General features: G+C 45.6%; 1 protein-coding gene across 1 annotated transcript in view; it reads right to left on the bottom strand.

The window, feature by feature from the left end:
- LOC115459533 (A disintegrin and metalloproteinase with thrombospondin motifs 14-like) overlaps nucleotides 1-16,227 on the bottom strand; it is a gene marked incomplete at both ends in the record, with an annotated part of 62,275 nt that overhangs the window by 29,961 nt on the left and 16,087 nt on the right. Inside the window, 3 exons of the mRNA XM_030189345.1 lie at nucleotides 5,329-5,497; nucleotides 11,481-11,644; nucleotides 14,298-14,378. Coding sequence (XP_030045205.1) covers nucleotides 5,329-5,497; nucleotides 11,481-11,644; nucleotides 14,298-14,378 — 414 coding nt within the window. The remainder of the gene's footprint in view (nucleotides 1-5,328; nucleotides 5,498-11,480; nucleotides 11,645-14,297; nucleotides 14,379-16,227) is intronic.

The following is a 16,227-nucleotide window of genomic DNA, read 5'->3' as shown; positions in this document are numbered from 1 at the left end:
TCTCCTCAAAGTGCCTTCACCTCCAACTCCCCCTTAACTTTCTCCCCAAACTCTGGCTGAGTACTTTCATGATAAAGTTCACAAGCTTAAACTCGAATTCTCAACCAGGTCACCTCCACCTCTCCTTCCCTTAGTCCATTCTCTCAACCCTCCAACCCCTGCCTCCTTTTCTTCCTTTTCTGAAATCACTGAAGAGGAAACTACACATCTTCTTTCCTCCTCGAAACTAACTACCTGTTCCTCTTATCCTATTCCCACCCATCTACTTAACACTATCTCTCCTATCTCTCCTTTTATCTGTCATATCCTCAATCTTTCACTTTCCACTGCCTTCAAACATACCGTAGTCACACCACTCCTTAAAAAAAACCTTCATTGGACCCTGCCTGTCCTACCAACTATCGCCCCATCTCCCTCCTCCCTTTCCTATCCAAGATACTTGAACGTGCTGTTCACTGCTGTTGCCTTGACTTTCTTTCATCTCAAGCTATTCTTGATCCACTTCAATCTGGCTTTCGCCCCCCCTTCATTCAACTGAAACAGCGCTTGCTAAAGTCTCCAATGACCTGTTCCTGGCCAGATCCAAAGGCCTCTATTCTATCCTCATCCTTCTCGATCTATCTGCTGCTTTTGACACTGTTGATCACAGTCTACTCCTTGATACGCTGTCCTCACTTGGATTTCAGGGCTCTGTTATTTCCTGGTTTTCTTCTTATCTCTCCCAGCGTACATTTAGTGTATACCCTGGTAGATCCTCCTCTATTTCTATCCCACTGTCAGTTGGTGTACCTCAGGGATCTGTCCTGGGACCTCTTCTTTTCTCCATCTATACTTCTTCCCTTGGTACTCTGATCTCATCCCATGGTTTTCAGTATCATCTTTACGCTGATGACTCCCAGATCTACCTCTCCACACCAGAAATCTCAGCAGGAATCCAGGCCAAAGTATCAGCCTGCCTGTCTGACATTGCTGCCTGGATGTCTCACCGCCATCTGAAACTAAACATGACCAAGACTGAGCTTCTTATCTTTCCCCCTAAACCAACCTTACTGCCTCCCACATTCTCTATTTCTGTGGATAACACTCTCATTCTACCTGTCTCATCAGCTCGTAATCTTGGGGTCATCTTTGACTCCTCTCTCTCCTCCTCTGCACATATTCAGCAGACCACTAAAACCTGTCATTTCTTTCTCTATAATATCACCAAAATTCACCCTTTCCTTTCTGAGCACATTACCAGAACCTTCATCCACACTCTTATCACCTCTCACGAGACTATTGCAACTTCCTTCTCACAGGTCTCCCAATTAGCCATCTCTCTCCTCTTCAATCTGTTCAAAATTCTGCTGCACAACTTATATTCCTCCAGTGTCGCTATGCTCATATTAGCCCTCTCCTCAGTTCACTTCACTGGCTCCCTATCCATTTCTGTATACAGTTCTAACTCCTCTTATTGACTTATAAGTGCATTCACTCTGTAGCTCCTCAGTACCTCTCCACTCTCATCTCTCCCTACACTCCTCCCCGGGAACTCCGTTCACTGGGTAAATCTCTCTTATCTGCACCCTTCTCCTCCACTGCTAACTCCAGACTCCATTCCTTTTATCTTGCTGCACCATATGCCTGGAATAGACTTCCTGAGCCGGTATGTCAAGCTCCATCTCTGGCCATCTTCAAATTTAAGCTAAAAGCCTACCTTTTGATGCTGCTTTTAACTCCTAACCTTTATTCACTTGTTCAGAACCTTTATTTTATCATCCTCACCTTAATATTCCCTTATCTCTTGTTTGTCCTGTTTGTCTGTCCTAATTAGATTGTAAGCTCTGTCGAGCAGGGACTGTCTCTTCATGTTCAAGTGTACAGCGCTGCGTACGTCTAGTAGTGCTATAGAAATGATAAATAGTAGTAGCAGTAGTAGTAATAAAAGATGTTTTTCAACTAACATATGGGATAAACACAAGCTTAACAGTTTTTGCATTGAGGTGGTTTAAATAAACCTACAATAACATGTATTTCAGAACTACAGGAGTACTTCTTTTCAGCATCAAAACCCAGGACACATCTATTAAGTGCTTAGATAAGTATTTTAATAAAACAATTCTGGTATTTTCTTTTCATAGAATTACTGCATTAAATTAGCCTGTCTAAAGACTAGAAACTGTAATTGTTTTCTCCTTCTCCTTTTGTCTTTCACATTCAACTCCTCAGGTATTTACGCAAGATGTTAGACCAGGCAAGTTTCTCTGTTTTTTCTTTCTCTCTTTCTCTCTCTCTCTACTTATGTTCTTCTCTAGCTTTATATCTCTGTCCTCACTATGTATTTCCTATTGTTTGTCAGTGTGCACTCATTTTGTCAATTTAAGTAGCTCTGCCACTTAAATTTCCTTTACTTCCTCAAAAATCTGTCTTGCAGAGGCCAGCAAACAACAAAGACAATCTAGTCAGATGGGAGATGATTCTTCTTCTTCTGTTCTTCCACTTCTCTGTCTTCCACCAATGCCTTGGCTCTACATCTACTACACTACCTTTAAAAACCCAATAGTTTTACTACACAAATTCTTTCAAATAAATGGTAGAGCTGTCTTGTATTTTAATATTAGGTAAAAATCAAAGCACATTTCTGAGAAGGTAAGAACTCTTCTGAGACTCACTTGACTCCTTTCTAGCAATGAAAATCTCTAAACCAAAACAGTCAGTTAAACATTTCGAGTTCCTCTGCTACTGTATCTGGGTTTAAATTAATTCAGATAATCTTCCAACCCACTCAACAAACTCTGACAGGCTTCACCTAAGAGACACAAATTCTGGTTGGTCCTGTTAGATTAGCAAGCCAATAAATTACTTACCCTTCTCAAATTAAATTATTTTCATAAATAATGTAACAGTAAATCTAAATTTTGTTTCAGAGCTTTAATTCTGAACACCAAGTTCTCTGACCTTAAAGGTCTTGTTCCTTAACTAATTAATCATGGAGATGGTCACAATGACAGTATATTTAACAGCTGTGAGCACCTTTGTCAGAGACCTTCCTCACTAAGGCCCAGATGCTCAAAACCTAACACCAGCGCTAAAGTTGATTAGTGTCAGACTACCGCTGGCGCTAGTGTTCCCTGAATGTTCTAATGGTTCCAGCACTGGTGCTAAAACCATTAGTGCAGACCACATTTAAATGCATATAAATGCGGTCATTATAAAGCCCGCAGTAATGCTTTAAAAAACTCAGCACATTTAGCACCAGAAGCCTAACACCTGGTCTGGGGCAGTGTTGAGGGTTAGTTGAGAGAAGGGGTGTCTAACAGCACCCTGTCTCTCCCACCAACCCAATCACCCTGCCCTAGACGGACTTCCCCATAAATGCACACCCAAGCCTCCCTCCCCCTCACCCAGCCACCTCCCTCACAAAAGAATAGCTTAGTGATCCAGTGGGCCTACTACCCTGACCTGACCTAACCTAGTGGCCATGTCAGATCAAGCCCGGATACTGTATGCCAGGCTCATCTGAGCCAAGCCTGATGCCTTAGCCACCATTGGCCCTGATGGACTACTGGAATCCCATCCCCCAGAACCTTCCAAGGTAGGAGGCAGGAGGGATGCCTACTACCTCCTGCCTCTGATCCCACCTTCTTCAAAATGGTGGCATCTCACCCCTGCCCAATGCCCACTCATTATTTTATAGACTTCTATCATATCTCCCCTCAGCTGTCTGCTCTCCAAGCTAAAGAGCCCTAGTCACTTTAGCCTTTCCTCATAGGGAAATCGCCCCACCCCCTTTATAATTTTTGTCACCCTTCTCTGTACCTTTTCTAATTCCACTATATTTTTTTGAGATGTGGTGACCAGAATTGTACACAGTATTTGAGGTGTGGTCACACCATGGAGCGATACAAAGGCATTGTAACATCCTCATTTTTGTTTTCCATTCCTTTCATATAATACCTAACATTTTATTTGCTTTCTTATTTGCCGCAGCACTGAGCAGAGCTTAAAATGTAAAATTCCAAGCTGGCAGTGCAAACTAACATGTCCAAGTGTGCACACCTGCATGCCAATGTCATTGTGCACAACTGTGCATGCACCCAAGAGCAACCGCCTCTCTCCGGCTCAGGCCTCTGCTCCATTTCTTGTGTATGCACATTTATTGCATGTGCATGACTTGTCCTTCCACCTGCAGCACCAGCAAGTGCCACAGTTCCTGTCCCTGCCTCATGCCTCGCTCCCCAGCGACTCCTGGAGACGAACCAGCAAGCCAGTCCAGATTACAGAAATTCCACGGACCCAGAGGATAGTAGCACTCGCAGGTTTGAGCACTTGCGGTCTGTGAGTGTTACAGCACATCCCTTCTCTACTGTCCACAAATCAGTTTCAATGGTTGCATCGGGATGCCAACCTCGATGCAATCAGCCAGCCTAGGAGCCCTCTCCTTCAAACAGGGCACTAAAGCCCTCATCCCAGGTAAGAACATTTTTTTAAATTCCTCTGTACAAGAGAGATGTTGGAGACCATGGGGGGGGGGGGGGGGGGGGGGGGGGGGGAGGAGGAAATAGAGAGATGGTAGACACCGGGGGGGGGGGGAGGAATTCTCGGGGACTGGAAACAGATGTTGGAGATCAAGGGGAGAGGGAAGTAGGGAAAGAAAGAGGTGCTGATCACTGTGTATGTGGGAAAAGACTTGAGCTGTAGGCTATTTCCTTTAGGCTATGGGCCATCCCTGGGCACATGCTTGAAGATTCACTTAGGGTACCAGATACTTTTGGGCTGGCCCTGCTTCACTATGTGCAGAGATAAGCATACAAGATTCCTCCCATACCCCACTTTACCCATGACTAACCATAAAGTTAGGTAATAATCTAAATAGCCAGCAATACTAGTGTACTCATCTAGACATCCCAAATCATCCAAAAATAGGAAAGAAGCAATCTCTAATAATTCCTGTTAAATCAGGTCATGGCAGCAATTGTAGTAGCTTAAATGGGGCAGGAATGATCCCTAGTTATTCCTGCCCCACTGGTTCAAACTGAGTCGTAGTAGCAGTAGAAGCTTGATTGGTGTAAGACAGAAGACCAGTTGCTCCTGCACACTACATAACATCTTCAAGACAGCACCAGATGGTCATATTACAGATATCACTGCCACCCTCATCTGTGATGTAACAGTGGCTTGGATAATGACGGTTTGCTAATTCACAGGAGTGATGTTATAGTGACTCACTAAGTCTTAATAGATGATTCGCATTGCCTTGTTAACAAAATAGGAAACAGCTAAGTTAAAATAAAAATTAAAAAAAGAAAGAAAGAGAGAGTTAGACATTGACAAAATAAATGAACACACCTCCTCCACAAGCTTTTGTGCACTGGGACCAGCTTTTGAGGGCCCACTCATGAGCATCCATGTCCTCCAGAAGAACATTATTGTTTCCGATCAATGGCAGTAAGTCCTCGTGGATAATGTACTTATAAGTCAGGGTGCTCTTGGTCTCTATCTCCTCCCTGGAGACAATCTAGATTAAGGCAGGTAGGAGAGAGTAAAGTAAAAGAGAAAACAATTGACACAGTGAGCAGCATAGTACGGTGACCATCATATATGGAACCATGTGATATTGTACAGTACATGGTCCTCATGACGTTTCTGTACATTTAGAAAAAAGGAAAACGTTTTGGGATAGATTTTTTTTGCTCGCTTCTCAGTTTCTTTACAATATGGGATTTCTTGAAACAGATTACATATACACCATAAACAGTCTCTTCATGAGGTCTGTGTGACATTGAATGTTAGTGCGGACTAGAGGTCTGCACGGGAACGGGGTTTGCGGGAATCCCGCGGAATCCGCGGGAATCCCGCGGGTTTCCCCCCCTGGTCAGCGGGAGTGCCGCGGGAACGGAACCATTGTCAGCGGGAGTGCCGCGGGGACGGAACAAAACATGCAGGATTCCCGCGGGGATCGAGGCCGACCAAAAATTGCAGACGGCCAAAAAAAAAAACGCCAAAAAATCGAGGCCAGCCAAAAAAAAAAAAGCGGGATTCCCGTGGGGACACATCGCACACATACCTTTCGCATCAATCATCAACAATCCTGCAGGTTTCCTTTTCCGATGCTCCGTAATTTCTAACCCGGCAACAACTTTTCTTCCTGCTCTGCTGCGTCATGCCCAAGGAGGTTGGATCATCTGCCATACCAACCAATACTGTGCTTAGGGAGGCTTCCAATAAAAAGAGACTACTCGGAATTCTGGGATTTGTGGTTTCTGGGTCAGTGTACATTGTGCACAGTGCAAGGCAATGGACTGCAATCCCAGTGTCCTCCAAGAAGGGCTCGTTGTAACTCTTCCACTCATGCTCAGTAGGAGCATGTGAAAATAAAGAGCTCCTTCCTTGTTTCCTGTTAATGTGTTTGTGGAAATGGTAGGTGCTATTAATATTAATGTTTGGAGATGTGGTTTTTTTTTTTTTTTACAACTGTTGAGATTTATTTTGCGAGTATTAGTATTTTCACTTCCACCTTATTTCAAAGCATCTGCTTAGGAAATACAGTGCCTAGAAAAAAAAAGTTATTTTTAGCAGTTGATGAACCCTGTAACTTGTACTTAATCCTGACCCGCTTTTTATGTTTATCAGCTTCTGCAAATCATCACACAGACACTGTTCAGATTTTGTGACCTGAATAGGCAGCTTTGTTTACATGTCCTTGTGGAGTGGCACATACGTAAATTAGGTCGGGTACCTAATGTGATTTTAATGTAGGTGTATAAAAGGGTAATGACTACATTTCACTTTTTTTGTTATTAATAACCCCCCACCCCATTTACAAAGCAGCACTAGCTGCTGCTGGTGCTGTAATGCCAGCCCAGCCCATTTTGAATGGGCTGTCGGCATTGCCACACAGCTTTGTAAGCGGGCGGGGGGGGGGGGGGGGGGGGGGGGGGGGGGGGAGGAAATGCTGTCTGTGATTTTATGTGATGTTTTGCTGGATGGTCTCCCTAATACCGCCAGTTTTGCAGTTTGCTTGCTGTGCTTCTCAAGTATAGTACGAATAATTATACCTTTGTGCTACCCTGATGTCCTATGTGTACTATATTGTATATGATGAGAAACGTTGGGACTGTGATCAAGTTTAAGCAAAGAGACAATTTACACAGCAGTTATAAAACTTTGAGAAAGAAACAGAATTAAAAAAAATAGTTTCTTAGCTAGTCATAATTCAGAATCTGCTGTATAGACTAATTAACATTCAGAAATACATACTTCCTTTTTTTATGGGGACGGGCGGGAATGGAGAAGATCACTCACGGGGACGGGCGGGGACGGAGGAGATTACTCACGGGGACGGGTGGGGATGGGTTAGATTCTGGCGGGGATGAGCGGGGACGGGTTTGATTCCAGCGGGGACGGGCGGGGATGGGTTGCATTTCTGTCCCCGTGCAACTCTCTAGTGCGGACTTCTAATAGTTGTATGAATCCAGGAGAAAAATTAAATTTTTGTAAACTGTGATTTTTTTTATTAAACCAACATAAAAATAACCCCAACACATTATAAGACAATAAATCACACACTGTTTTCTGTCAAGGGTCCTTTTTGACAAATTTTCAAACTCCTTTCATTTTCTCTGGCTTATCTGATGCTAATCTGTGTTGGTGATAATAGCACTGTGGGGACAGCAGGATAGAGAGTTTCACTCAGCTCTTTTTGGAACATTCAATTGTAACCTCTTTATTTGATACCCTTAGGCAGACGCTTAGTGAAAACCCAGAACAGCTGGGATGAGGGGCAGACACTCTTATTTATAATTATGGGATCAGGGCCAAGACTAGGATTTCCCTAGAAGGCCAAACAAGCATACGTCAGACTTTGTACGCCACTCAATAAATTCAGTCTACACCAAGGACTAAATTCTAGATATGGCCATTAAAAAATCGGCGCCAAAAAGAAAACCACTCAGCACTATTCTACAAACTTGTGTTAAAGTTAGGTGCAGTTTATAGAATACTGCATATGCCCTGAAACCACAACTACATTTAGGTGCTGCCATTTACACCAATGGAAATGTGAGCAAATGCTTGCACCTACATTTAGGCACGGATTCCAGCTATAATTACACACGTAACTGAAAGAAATGCCCCCAGTCTGCCCATGACCCTCCCATTTCCGCGCCCCCTTTTTTGACTCGTGTAAAATTTAGGCACACACATTTTAACTAATTCTAATTAGCACCAATAATTGCTTGTTAAAAGTCAATATCAGTGCTAATCAGTGCCACTCAGTGGAACTTTTTGCCACTTAGTCCAATCACAAAGTCCCTCAGTTCTGTTTCAGACTGCAGGCCCATGGCAGGCTAGCATCGGATGCCTTTCTCCTTCATTGGGGGACAGGCCTTCTGTATGCGTATCCTCCCATACACCTGGTGGGGAAGACTTTGCTGAAACTCAAGCAAGACCGAAGGAACATGATTATGATGGCGCTGTTTTGGCCCCGTCAGATCTGGTTCCCTCTTCTTCTGGAGTTATATACAGAAGAACCGTGGAGATTGGAATGTTTTCCGTCCCTCATTACTCAGAACGAGGGGGTGCTTCTGCATCCCAACCTCCAGTCTCTGGCTCTCACGGCCTGGATGTTGAGGGCTTAGAGTTCGCCTCCTTGGGTCTTTCTGAGGGTGTCTCCCGAGTCTTGCTTGCTTCCAGGAAAGATTCCACTAAGAGGTGGTACTCTTTTAAATGGAAGAGGTTTGCCGTCTGGTGTGACAGCAAGGTCCTAGATCCTTTTTCTTGTCCTACACAGACCTTCCTTGAGTACCTTCTACACCTATCAGAGTCTGGTCTTAAGACTACCTCAGTAAGGGTTCACCTTAGTGCAATTAGTGCTTCTCATTGTCATGTAGAGGGTAAGCCTATCTCTGGACAGCCTTTAGTTCTTCGCTTCATGAGAGGCTTGCTTTTGTCAAAGCCCACTGTCAAACCTCCTACAGTGTCATGGGATCTCAACGTCGTTCTCTCCCAACTGATGGAAGCTCCTTTCGAGCCACTGAGTCCTGCCATCTGAAGTACTTGACCTGGAAGGTCATTTTCTTGGTGGCTGTTTCCTCAGCTCGTAGGGTCAGTGAGCTTCAGGCTCTAGTGGTTCATGCTCCTTTCCTTAAATTTCATCATAACAGAGTAGTCCTCCGCACGCACTCTGTTCTTGCCAAAGGTGGTGTCGGAGTTTCCATCTGAACCAGTCAATTGTCTTGCCAGCATTTTTTCCTCGCCCTCATACAAGTCCTGGTGAAAGCAAGCTGCACACTTTGGACTGCAAAGGAGCGTTGGCCTTTACGTGAATCGGACAAGCTCCCACAGACAGTCCGCCCAGTTGTTTATTTTGCTTAATGCCAATAGAGGGGAGTTGCTGTCGGGGACCACACCATTTCTAATTGGCTAGCAGATTGCATCTCCTTCGCTTTTGTCCAGGCTGGACTGACTATAGAGGGCCATGTCACGACTCCCTTTATTAGAGCCTTGGCTGAGTCAGTGGCTCATCTAAGATAAGTCATTATTGAAGAGATCTGCTAGGCTGCGGTGTGGTCATCAGTCCACATATTCACATCTCACTACTGCCTTCAGCAGGATAGCCGACGCGACAGTCAGTTTGGGCAGTCGGGGCTGCAGAAATTGTTTGGGGTTTTAGAATCCAACTCCAACCCTCCTAGGCCCGTTTTTATTCTGTTCCAGGCTACACTCTCATTTAGATGTTTCTTCTTTTCAGGTCAATTTTTATTCTGTCCTCGCCGTTGCGAGGCTCAATTGACCACTGTTTGTTGTGTTGTGTAAGCCTGGGAGCTAGGGATACCCCACTTGTGAGAATATCAGCCTGTTTGTCTTCGGAGAAAGAGTAGTTACTTACCTGTAGCAGGTGTTCTCCGAAGACAGCAGGCTGCATATTCTCACAAACCCTCCCACCTCCCCTTTTGGAGTTGTCTCCTTCATCTTTTGGATTTAACTGAGGGGCGTGTCCACGCGGCGAGCGGGAAGATGTGTGTGCGCGACGGAATGCCGTTGAAAAGATTTTTAGATTTTGTTTGAAAATCATCCGGGGCCGACGTGACGTCACCCACTTGTGAGAATATGCAGCCTGCTGTCTTCGGAGAACACCTGCTACAGGTAAGTAACTACTCTATATATGATTGTTTGTTAGAGATTCAATCCACTCCACTTCCCTCCTCCAAGTTCCGTTCTGTCTGATTGGTTCTTTGTTCGTGTGATGTCGCGTTTGTTTGCTTGGCAACTATGCAGCATTCCATTTCCTCGACATGAGGGCGGGGACAGTGAGAGCCAATGAAACGCTGAACTACAGACTTACAAACCCTATACTGCCACAGTGCCACAGAGTCAGCTTCAGAATGTTGGAGGTGCTTTTTATTATATAGGAAGAGGGGGGCTACTACTGCCACCACATCCTTCCCCCTGATTATCATAAGGCATTCCTATATTCTACCAACTTCCAGAAACCCCTCAACTGTTCTATAGAGTTCTAATAGTTTCTGGAAACTTATGGTGCCTTAATGGTATCTTTCTGACAGTAGCTTTTTGACCCCCCCCCCCCCCCCCCTCCACAAACCCAGAGTCCTAAGGTAGTGATTCCTAGCTCTGGAGGGGCTGTGAACTTGTAAGGATGTCACAAGATGATTCTCCATGAATATAATAGAAAAGAAAATGCAGCACAATCAGATTACAGTATTTTTCTAAGCTCTAGTTTGTGTATTAGTCTAAAGAGAATAAACATTATAACATTCACAGCATAAAACTTCGGAGGAAATGGCTACAAAATATGAATTTGGAGAAATGTAATTGCATAACAAGCCCTGTGATTGTGTCACAATTCTTGAGTGGATTTCATTGGACAGGAAGGGACCTTTTTCAGAGGTAGTTTAAGGCAGGGTACATTCAAGTACAGTAGTTATTTTCCTGTTCCCAAACGACTTAACAATCTAAGTTTATATCCAAGGTAATGGAGCAGATCACAAGGAGCAGCAGTGAGATTTGAACTTGGTTTTCCTGGTTCTCAGCCTGCTGCTCCAACCATTAGACCACTTTTCCACTAATGCAGAAATTCCTCCCCCCCCCCCCCCCCCAGATACTTTATCCTCAGACTGGGAAAGTGAGTGGGCAGGAGTTTTAGAGTTTGCAGTCCTCAGGATACACCTAGCCAGTCAGGTTTTCAGGATACCCCCAATAAATATGCATGAGATAGGTTTACATGCCCTACCTCCAATGTATACACATTTATCTCATGCATATTCATTGTGGGTAACCTGAAAACCTGACTGGTTAAGTGTGTCCCAAGGACTGGGTTGAGAACCCCTGCTCTAGTCTATGTTCTTCCTAAATATATAGGGATTAATTTCCTGGGCCACCAGGAACACCATTGTGGAGTTAGCCATACCTGTCCTCATGGTACTTTAGTCATTTTCCCAAAAGGTATATAGAAAATGGTATACTAGTGAGAATTTACTTACCAGAACCACAACGGTCGCATGCAAGGGACCGCTGGTCTTCAAACTCTCCTTGCCATCATCAATGCTGTACTCCCACTCCAGACCCAATTCAATGAAAGTTTTGGGATTGGCATCCTGGCCTTTTGCTCCCAGAATGTAGTTACCCTGTGCCTGGTTCTTTAAAGCTGCAAACCAGATACAAACAGGTTAATATTCAGCCTGTGGCTGTCAATAAATTTTTTTTAAATGCCAGCTGCTGCAGGCTTTTTATATTCAGCACTGGGCCGTACCCAGATTCCTTTACTGGTTGTCTGGAGAAAGGGTCTTTTTATGTGTTTGTGTGTGTGTGTGTGTATTGTTTTAGAACTTTCCTGCTTAGGAGAACTAGTTGGTATGGGATGGTATCAGTGTTGGGATAGGGGAATAGGAGGGCGCTTTTTGGGTTATTTGGGTTGGTAACCGCTAACCAGCTCCTTTTCTATTTCAATAACTTGGTTTTGATATTGATTGATGGGGCTTACTTTTAAAGTATGACTTGGAATGTGAAGGGACTCAACTCTCCTAGAAAGTGACAACTGGTGCTTCGAGAGTTGTGGTCCTCCACTCCATTGGTAGTCATGCTGCGAGGAACATATTTTAAGAAAAAACCATGAACATCTATTTTATCATGCTCACTTCTCCAGGGTTTGGTTTGCTTCAGATGCCTCTAGTGCTAAAAAGAGGGGAGTTGCTCTTCTTTTTCATAACTGTTTGACTATTCAACTAGTACAACTCAAAAGAGACCCTGAAGGGCATTATGTTTGTTCATATCAAACAAAATGGTCTATGCCAGGGCTCAACAAAGTTTCTTAGGATCTAGGAGCCAACCCACAAATCTAGGAACCAGACTTGTAATGACTGGAATTTTTATTCATTTATGACATTTATAAATTGCAGATTCACAATGTGCTCAAGATGATGCACAGCAAGTTGTTTAACACAGTAGCAGGGAAGGAACAGATGGGAGGCAACTGCTCCCCTTCATCCACCCACCCCCAGCCTACCACCTGGCAATGGAGCGAGGCTTTTACTTCTGCATAGGTTCCGCATAGGTGGTCATACAACCAGGACTGACATCTTGGAATGCCATCTGGCTGCTACCAGTCAGTAAATTTCATAGATAAGCTGTGCAGGACGACTACCTATGTGGAAGTAAAAGCCGCCATTTTGGAGAGGATGGGCTGCACGCAAGAGGCCTACTGACAGCGTTTCCGGAAGGGATCCCTACTGACTCAAGGAGATGGCTGAAACCATAGGGCAAGATGGGCCCGGAGATCCTAAGAATCACTCTCTCTCTCTATCTGTGGGTCCAGCATCTCTCCTCCTCTGTTCTAACTCCCAACTCCTGATCCAGTCTCTGTCTCTCCCCTCCCCCAGTCTCTCTCTCTCTCTCTTCTTGTGCTTCCCTTCCTTTCAGGTCCAGCACATCTCTGTGTCACTCCGGCCCACCCCCTTCCCGGTCCACATATCTTTGTGTCCCTCCAGCCCACTCCCTCCCTGTTCCAGCATAACTCTGTCTACCTCCAGCCCCACCTCCTCAATCCAGCAAATCTCCGTCTCCTTCCAGTTCCCCCCCCCCCCCCCAGGTCCAACACATCTTCATGTCTCTCCAGCCCCCCCCCCCCCTAGCACCACTCCTGGTCCAGCACATCTCCATGTTCCTCCAGCCTCCCAATACAGCACATCTTCATCCAGACCCCCTCCATCCTAGGGTCCAGCACATCTTCATCTCCAGCCCCCCCTCCCACGTCTAGGTCCATCACATCTCCATCTCCCTCCAGTCTCACTCATTCCCCCCCTTTGAAAACTGCCAGTTATCACGCGACATAACAAGTTATCATTTCAGTCCTAACTGGCAATATTCAGCAGAGATAACTGGTTAGGTGCTGAAATGCTATTTAACCAGCCAACGGCTGTTTCTGGCCAGTTAAATAGTGCTGAATATTGGTCAGAGTATCTTCACCATTTCCTTGTTCTATCATTATTGCCCAATTTCTCTCACACTGCTCAGCATCTTTGAATTCAAGGCTATTCATGATGTCCTATTATCTTTTCTTTTCTCACAGTATGCAGCATTGTTCTTTCTCTTACTTTCTTCACTTCAACCCTTTTACTTTGATCACCTTCTGTTTGACACATCTTCCCTTCCCTGTCTCCTTCGTGTCCTTTCTGTCTTCCTTCATTGAGAGCAGGGCCAGCTCAAGGGACCATGGTGCCCTGAGCCAACTTTTGGTTTGTTACCTTCCCAATGATGTCCCCCCCCTCAAACTATCCTCCCCCCGGCCTACCTTTAAAGGCAGTTTTCCCCTCCTGAATACTAACAGTGTTTCATCTACTGCTACCTGCATTAGCCCCTGCATGTTCCCTTTGCCATGCCCCTGTGGAAACAGGAAGTTATGTCAATGGAAGGGCGGGGTGCCTCACGGTAGAAGGAGGATGCCGGGTTGACATGGGAGTTGTCTGTGTTTGGGAGGAGAAAACTGTCTTTAAAGGTAGATGGGGGAAGGTGGTCTGAGACAAAAAAAGGAAGGGAGTTGCCAGCTCTTCTTTTTTCTCTTCACACACAATGCCGCCAGGAAAGCTCTAAGCCAGCTTAACCTATACGGCCAGTGACATCACAGAATTTCCAGCGCCATGGGCCAGAACCTCACCTGGTCTATAGGTTAAGCCAGCCCTGTGAGGCTCTCTCCCTCATTTTCCTGTCTTCCTCTTCTCTCTCTCTCTGACTCCTACCTTTTCTCTGTCACCTCCTTCCTTGGTCTCTCTGTATCTATCTCGGCGGTCAGTTGTTATACTTACCAATACTGTAATTTGAGGGTTTAGTTTCCCATATTTGAACATGTCGAGCCCCTGCTGGAATTTCAAACATTTTCACAACACCTGTTGAAAATTAGAAACAAAAAAATTGTTAGAAATGGTAAGTTGGTCTAGCTTTGTGATTCATCATGTACAGGGTTTCTTGTTCAATCCTTGGGTTTGCAACCTCCTGGGAAAAGGAATACTCAAGAAAATTACAGTGACATGTAACAGTGGTGTGCTGGAGCCGGCTCGCACCGGCTCGCAAGAGCCGCTTGTTAAATTTTGACAGCTCTTGCGAGCCGGTTGTTGTAAGGGGCGAGCCGGCTCCATTGCATGAGGTAAGCATGGCAGGAGGGCGCCATGCTTACCTCCCCTCCCGCTCCCATCCATTTGTAGCGATGTCCTTCGCCCCCCTATCCTCCCCTGCCGCTCCCATCCGTCAGTTTCAAATACCTGCCTGGAAGCGCCGCCTTATTTAAAGCCCTGCTGCCTGTCTCCAGTTGCCTTTCCTGATTGCTTCTCAGGAGTTCGGTTCGCGCTCTTAGTCCCGCCTTCTGATGTCATTCTGACATCATTTCCTTTTCCCGCGGCGGGACTAACGGCGCGAAGAACCGAACTCCTGAGAAGCAATCAGGAAAGGCAGCTGGAGACGGGCAGCAGGGCTTTAAATAAAGCGGCGCTTCGAGGCAGGTATTTGAAACTAACGGATGGGAGCGGCAGGGGAGGATGGGGGGGCAAAGGACATCGCTACACATGGATGGGAGCAGGAGGGCAGGGGAGGGAGGAGAACTGCTGGGCATGGATGGGCAGAGGGGGGCAGGGGAGAGAATTGCTGGGCATGGATGGGCAGGGGAGAGAATTGCTGGGCATGGACGGGCAGAGGGGGGCAGGGGAGAGAATTACTGGGCATGGATGGGCAGAGGGGGGCAGGGGAGAGAAGAGAATTGTTGGGTATGGATGGATAGAGAGGGGCAGGGGAGAGAGGAGAGTTTCAGGACATGGATGGCGGGGAGAGCAAGAGAAATTCTGGACATGGATGGAGGGGAGGGAAGGGAGAGAGAAGAAATGCTGGACATGGAGGGAAGATAGAGGAAGGAGATTAGATGAGGGAAAAGGAAGTGAGGAGAGAAACTGCACATGGATGGAGAAAATAGGCAGAAGCTGGATCCACTGTACAGTCAAGTATGCGGAGGACCAGAAATGAAGAAGAAAGGAGGAAAGAAAAGAAATAAATGGAAAGGAAGCCCTGGAAACGGAGACAAGGGAACAGATAGAGAGCAGCAGAATCAGATACTGGACCAGCATGATCAGAGAAACAAAGTCACCAGACAACAAAGGTAGAAAAAAAATTATTTTATTTTCATTATAGTGTTTGGAATATGTCCACTTTGAGAATCAGGTGCTGAACGTTAAAAGTTTATGTTTATTTACTTATTTATGGCATTTTATCCCATATTAAACATGAATTAGATTGGAACCTGGGATCATTTAATTTTTTTTTCTGGAGAGAGTAATGTGTTGGCCGCCGCCCCCCCCCCCCCCCGGGTATAGCCAGCTCTGCAAATTTTTTTTGAGGGGGGGGTGCAGAGGTGGGGGGGGGGCACAGTGGTGGATGGGGGGGGCACAGTGGTGGATGGGGGGGGCGCCGAGGTGGATGGGGGGGGCGCCGAGGTGGACCGGGGAGAGAGCCTGTTAAAAATTTACCAGCACACCACTGCATGTAGAGGATAATTATATAAAGAATTTTCTACATGTAAAGCATGTTTTATAAGTGAAAAATGGTTCTTACAAAACTGTGCAGCCAGATGCATAGATTCAAGTATGTACACCAAAAAGAGGGCATGTACTTATACATATAGGGCTACCGAGAGGGGGAGGGGTGGGGGCAAGATTCCCCGGGCCCAACCTTCAAGGGGGGTCCGGCGCCAGA

This window comes from Microcaecilia unicolor, unplaced genomic scaffold (genome assembly GCF_901765095.1).
Source record: "Microcaecilia unicolor unplaced genomic scaffold, aMicUni1.1, whole genome shotgun sequence".
Taxonomy (NCBI): Eukaryota; Metazoa; Chordata; class Amphibia; order Gymnophiona; family Siphonopidae; genus Microcaecilia; species Microcaecilia unicolor.
Note: the sequence above shows the minus strand (reverse complement) of the source record. Positions and strands in the feature narration are given on the sequence as shown.